This window comes from Papaver somniferum, chromosome 4 (assembly GCF_003573695.1).
Source record: "Papaver somniferum cultivar HN1 chromosome 4, ASM357369v1, whole genome shotgun sequence".
In the NCBI taxonomy this organism is placed as follows: Eukaryota; Viridiplantae; Streptophyta; class Magnoliopsida; order Ranunculales; family Papaveraceae; genus Papaver; species Papaver somniferum.
In genome coordinates this window covers 54,310,707-54,317,353 of record NC_039361.1, presented here as the reverse complement: position 1 = coordinate 54,317,353, position 6,647 = coordinate 54,310,707, and the positions used below count along the sequence as shown (strand labels likewise).

The 6,647-nt window shown below is 38.5% G+C and overlaps 1 protein-coding gene across 1 annotated transcript; it reads left to right on the top strand.

Annotated features, from left to right (window-relative positions):
- Window positions 1-476: 476 nt before the first annotated feature.
- Window positions 477-3,628, top strand: LOC113275533 (GDP-L-galactose phosphorylase 2-like). The gene is made up of 5 exons (XM_026525063.1): window positions 477-993; window positions 1,200-1,609; window positions 1,911-2,096; window positions 2,207-2,467; window positions 3,004-3,628. Exons 1-5 carry the CDS (start codon window positions 873-875, stop codon window positions 3,364-3,366), a joined length of 1,341 nt encoding a protein of 446 aa, XP_026380848.1. The 5' UTR covers window positions 477-872; the 3' UTR covers window positions 3,367-3,628.
- Window positions 3,629-6,647: the final 3,019 nt, after the last annotated feature.

Below are 6,647 nucleotides of genomic sequence, written 5' to 3'. Positions count from 1 at the left end.
AAAAAGTTGTTTAAGTTCAATAATAAAAAATATTCCTAATAAATAAAGGAAAAAAGAAAATGGTTGTAGACACTAATTCATTTCTAACCTATGCAGCTATGCTATGCTTCCAAACATTTCCCAAATCGCACGAGTCTTTTGAGCAACTAATTTAAATGATAAACTACCTAAAATCTATCATTTGAATACATTAAGCCAGCAGCCAGTCTTTGACTCGCAAAGTTAATTCTATCATGGCCCAGCTCTTGAAAGGTGATACACGGCCGCCGAAATCCCACTCGGAAACAAAATCCAGATATAATACGAACTCCGAATATCCTCAGGGCAACTCTACCAAGTACACTACAAAGAAAGTACAAAGGGAGTCCAAAAGGAATACGGAAAGGTACCCCAAGATTATGTATGAGCACCGTATAATACGTATACATACCCAAACCGCTTGAAGACTCTATAAATAGAGCCTGTTCCTCTTGACTATACCATCCATTCGAAAATCTAGAAGCAAAAGAGAAAGAGAGGGGGAGAGAAACAGAAAAAGGAGATTCAGAATTGGGTAATCACGGCTATATTTGGAGACGGAGGGTGGAATTTCCACCAAAATCAAAGATTGATTCATTCATCATCATCAGCTTCTAATCAAGTTGAGAAAAGAAACCCTTCACCTCACGGTGGTAGAGGAGCTTTGCCATCAGAAGGTGGTTCTCCTTCTGATCTTCTTTTTCTTGCCGGTGGTGGTGAAATTGTCGTCAAATACCCAATCAACTAACCCCCTTATTCTTTATAATCCCTTTTGATTTTTTCCTAGATTTACCAATTCATTTATTAACTTAAACCGTTCATATTCTAGTACATAATACATTACAATTTACAATATGTTGACCATCAAAAGAGTTCCTACTGTTGTTTCTAATTACCAAGAAGATGTTTCTGCTTCTGCTGCTGCTGAAACTGTTGGCTGTGGCCGTAATTGCCTTGGAAAGTGCTGTTTACCTGGTAAGTTCCCAATTTTCACTCAACAAATTGTTTTCATTTTGATTGATTTAGAAAATTTTGGTTGCCTTGGAAAGAACTGAATTAGATTTAGTTGAATTGAACTTAATTTTGAATTACACTGGAATAATTTGTGATTTTTATAGTAAAATTTTGAGGTATTCCTTTCTAGTTTTATCTAATTGGAGATATGTACATGTGAAATCCAGTGTCCAAGCTTCCTTTATACGCATTCAAGGGAGATGGGATTGATTCAATCAAAGGAGGAGAGGAACCTGAGGTGTCTTTCTTTGATACCTTAATTCTTGGGCAATGGGAGGATCGAATGAGCCGTGGCCTTTTTCGATATGATGTAACACTGTGTGAGACTAAGGTTATTCCTGGAGAGTATGGATTTGTTGCACAACTGAATGAAGGACGTCACCTTAAGAAGCGACCAACTGAGTTCCGTGTCGATCGAGTGCTACAACCCTTTGATGGGAGCAAATTCAACTTCACAAAAGTTGGGCAGGAAGAGGTGCTTTTGCGCTTTGAGCAGAGTTTTGATGAAAAGACCCATTACTTTGCTAGTTCAGCTGTCGATTCGGATTCTATTTCTCCTAGTGTGGTCGCCATTAATGTAAGCATGATTTAGCTGTGAATTTTACTTTTTTCTTTTTGAATTCTTATCCTCTTTTTTTTCTTTTTGAAATAAGAGGTTAAAACTAGATATCAAGGTGCACAAGTGTTACAAACTAAAGAGTAGTGGCCAAAAAAACAAAAAACAGGACTCAAAGTTGTAGGAGTGTAGCTCCTGTAGGACTATTACGCACACATAGAAAATCAACGATTTTTTGTCCTCCTACATGATAGCTTCTAAAGTTATTTGGTTTGATCAATTATTGGCCATTGAACTAAATGTTTCTGTTTTGGTATTTCAGGTGAGTCCAATTGAGTATGGGCATGTACTTCTGATTCCCTGTGTTCTTGAATGCTTGCCTCAAAGGATTGACCATGAGAGCTTCTTGTTAGCTCTTCATATGGCAAAAGAAGCAGCAAACCCCTTTTTCAGATTGGGTTTTAACAGTTTGGGTGCCTTTGCAACAATCAATCATCTCCATTTCCAGGTAACTATTTAACTTCCATCTCTATAACCAGGACCTATAATCTGTACTTCTTGTTAGCATTGTCATTTGCCTTATTTCTTTGTTTGACAATTTTTAATTTTTTAATGCAGGCGTATTACTTATCTGTGCCCTTCCCTGTTGAGAAGGCTCCTACTCAGAAGATAACCATGGCAAATGGACTTCCAGATAATGGGGTTACAATCTCTGAGCTGTTGAACTATCCAGTTAGAGCTCTTGTTTTTGAGGGGGGCAACACATTAAAAGATCTCTCTGACGTTGTCTCTAATGCTTGCATTTTTCTTCAAGAGACCAACATTCCATACAATGTTCTCATCTCTGATTGTGGAAACCGAATCTTCCTCTTTCCTCAGGTATAAATTGCTCACCCCGCAGCTCTTAATTTCGTTCTTGTGTGACTGTTACTCCTGAGTAATTACAGAACAAAATTGAGCCTATATCTTTTATAAATTTTAATTGGTCAAGTGAAGCCCAAGTAATGTCAGCATATCAGTAATGTTTTTGCCATTTTAGTTCTAAATATTGTGACTAGAAACAGCTCAGTGAGTTGTCTTTGGAGGAGTTTGATTTTGGATTCTTTTAACAATTAAGGAAGTGGTCACTACAACTTTGTTCCCTGCACGATCTACATATTGCCTGTAAGCCTAGTTAATCTAAAGATTCCAATTTGCCTAGTTAACCTTTTCCTGGGCGCTTTCATGATATACTAATTGAAACACTCGATGCAATAGAATCTTCGCTTTACATAATTTGCTCCTTACACATGCATGGCATCGGGAAAATTGTCTTTGCAAGTGTCACCAGTTATATACTTGGTGATTATTCTTACTGTTTTCTTATTTTCTCTGAGAATGCTTAATTAATTTGTTTGCCCAAATTGAATGTACAGTGTTACGCTGAAAAGCAAGCACTTGGGGAAGTGAGTCAGGAGCTTCTTGATACCCAAGTAAATCCAGCCGTGTGGGAGATAAGTGGACATATAGTGTTGAAGAGGAAGAACGACTACGACGACGCATCTGAAAATTATGCCTGGAGCCTCCTTGCGGAGGTGTCTCTCTCCGAGGAAAGGTTTCAAGAAGTGAAAACCTATATATTTGAAGCTGCAGGTTTACAGGAAATGGTTTGTGTTGCAGAAAAAGAGGAAGGAGAGGGCAATGAAGATGTCAAAGATGAGGATGAGGATTCTTTGTTCGGGAGCTCATCTCGCACCTCTGCCACATATTACCCCCAAGGTTGTCTGGTTCAGCAGTGAAGAAGTACTATTAGGGTTTTGAGAGGGTTGCAGTGTTGTCTCTTGTTCTTTTTAACTTTTCTGTTTCCTGCGTAACAGAAGATGTGTAGGATAGTTTTAGCAGTTATTGCGTGTAGTTTAATTTTGATCAGTTAATAATAATCTTAGTGCATGTGTACTTTGCTTAAGGAAGTGATTGTGTACATCTCTCTCTACCTTGTATGAAAAATGAAAATTTGTTATTATACGACTCTCGAAATATTATGAACACCTAAATTCCGCCATTGTGAATTCGTGATCATTAGCTTTCTTTTTTTTTATCCTGAAAGATCAGTGATACATTTTGCTTCTCTCAAAAATTCCAAACTATGATCTTCTAACAGCACTCTTTACACAGTAAAACAAAACAAATTTTTCTTCTTTCTCCAAACGGAAAGAAAATAATAAGTCGCATTACACCTATGCTCTCAAGTCATCACCATCTTTCCCTGTTTTATTCCTACTCCACTCTTTACTTTCCCTTTTTTATAATTTGCCTTTTACTGAGAGTTTTGCAAATTTGTTATTGGTGTGATGATTAGAAGCACACAAAACACTTGCAAGTATACAAGGCCAGGGTTTGTAATAAAATGATGAGTAGGGGTTTGTCCACAGGGAGAGGAGCATACAAGAAGTTTTCCTAGGCTAACAATGGTGACAATGCACTAAGGCAGTGAGCAAAACAAGGTAAATGGCATGAACCAAAGATGCAAGGTAAAGCAATAAAGAAACAGTTAAGAACCACAGCAGGGAAAGATAACAGACAAGGTAAATCAGCAAAGAACCAAGGCTTGGAAGCCAAGGGCAAGGTGAGTTTGTGCACTGACTTCAGTGCACAGTAGCTACAAAGTGCAAGAAAATAAAAGGCAAGAAAATAACTGAATTGCAAACACACAGGACTGAAAATACAAATTACTGAGAAGGGATTGGTGGTTAAGCCAAGGCTTAGGATCCACCTTGTGTCCTAATCAAATGACATGTTTCTAGGTTGTGTTTGTTCCTAAGCATACATCTAGAAATGGAAGAATATCAAATTGCTCACTAGTCTGCCCCTAGCATTGGCTGTCTTTTGACAGTACAGCCAATCACAGGCTCTATGAGCATTGGTATCTCCCATTTGCTCAATCAAAACATAGCAACAGGAGAACTATCCTAGCTTCTAGTCACATGACAGTGCACAAGGCTTCAGCTGAGCCTTGGCCTGATGCTGTTTAGCTCATGCTAAACATGATATAGCAACATACATACATTAACACAGATGATTCATACACAACCAGCAACATTTGAGATAACTAAAAATATATGCAATTTTCAACTTGTTAACTGATAAGCACTGAAATTGAAATTCATAAAAATTTGTAACAAATTCTCTACTGGCTAGTCCAGAGAGATACACAGTGTCCCCTACACACTTCACATAACATCAATTTATACCCATTACACATCATTGGGTTTTCCCCCAATTTTCCCCCAAAATCAGTAGAACTAGGGTTTGGTGAAATTGATTTACCTACTGTTGATGAGATACTCGCTCCATCTCGTCGACCCACTCTTCTCCTGCTTCTTCTCGTTCCTCCCATGCTCCAATTGATGCTTTAATCATCACTTATATCCCCAATTTCTCACCTAGGGTTTCAGTGAGCAGAGAGATGAGAAATTGGAGAAATTAGTGATGCTAAAGAGATGGTACGTGATGGTGATGATGGGCTTAGGTAGAGTAGAGTTGGGGAGAAAATAGTGGAGTGATTTGGGGTGAGGTGGTGGTGATGGAGACGGACATGGTGGTGGTACGGAGTATGGTGGTTCTGCAGAGGGGGGTGATGGAGGAGATGGGTTCGATGGAGAAAGGGGAAGGGTGCGTTTGTTTGAGGTCTAGGGTGTTCGACACTTGGGTGTGAGGCGAGTGCATCGATTTTTGATGTTCAGCGAGACTAAGCCGTGGGATAGGGAGATGAAAGATCAATCGGACGGTGAGATGAAGTGAAGCTTGTAACGATCGCTGGATTATATAATACAACAAAATCAACGACGCCAGATGGAGTTAGGTGTTGTAGTGTTAGGCGGAGATATCCAACTTCGATGCACAGCAAGGGAGCGACCGTCGGATGCTTCTGAGAACTGATCTGACGGCTGAAGACGCAAGCGGGTATGGATTTGGGTTTGGGAAATGAGTTTGGGCTTGGAAAACCTTGAGCCCACTTCTTCTTTAAGAACAACTTTCTTCTTCTTGAGCCCATTTCCAGCTTTTTGGACGTGCGCTCCATTCTTTGCGGCTTCCTTGCGTAATTTCTCCCGGCTTTTCACCACTTTTCTGCTCTTTTTGCTCCGCAACTCATCCAATCTTTATTTATTACCTAAAAATGCAAAATTAATTAATAAAAATATTTATTCTTGAAAACAATGAAAATACAGAATGTGGGATAAAATGTAGAATTAATGCACAAAAGATGAGTAAATGCCAACAAAAAGGGATAAAATATATACAATATTTGGCACTCATCAAATACCCCCAAACCTGAATTTTACTTGTCCTCAAGTAAAACAAAACTAAGGAAATCCTAACTATACCACTGTCGCTGGTCTCTCGAATGCATTTAGCGTATGCACTAAGCCTTTTAAACCACTAAGTGTCCCTAGTGGACGAGTTGAAGTCTCGTGAAGGTTTGCTTAGAACGTACCTACAAAGTTCTAGGTCAAAATATAAGCTCAGATTCCATCAAATGTGACATGTGCAAAACAGTTAAGCTCCCAGCAAAATGGAGATGTCAATCTAGCTATCGAAGGCACAATCCTAGCACTGATAACAAATAAAGACATGTGATAAGAGTGTAAAGTGTATCTACACATGTGTAAAGAAAGATCGGATGTTATGACTACTAATCACCAAGAGATAGTTTCTCAGGCTAAGAACCAAGGTCGAAATCTAGCTAGCTGTCCGGACTTTACGAGAATTGTGAATGAGTTGGAGGTATTTCACAATTACTCGCGTTGTACATCAATGGCATACACCCTCCTTGCTTATTACAATGAAACAACAAAATGACTATTTACATGACTCTTATTTACATTGACTACTCTCTTTTATTTTTGGAACAAGAGAGGATGGAATTGATAAATACTTGATTGATTTTTTCATTTTTTTCATTTTTTTTTTTTTTTTTTTGATAAGGAGACACTTTTGATACATATACAAAAGGAAACAAAAGATTACATGACACTTTGCAAGAGGTAGCCCTTTTTGATGCACCCAGTTAAATTCGATG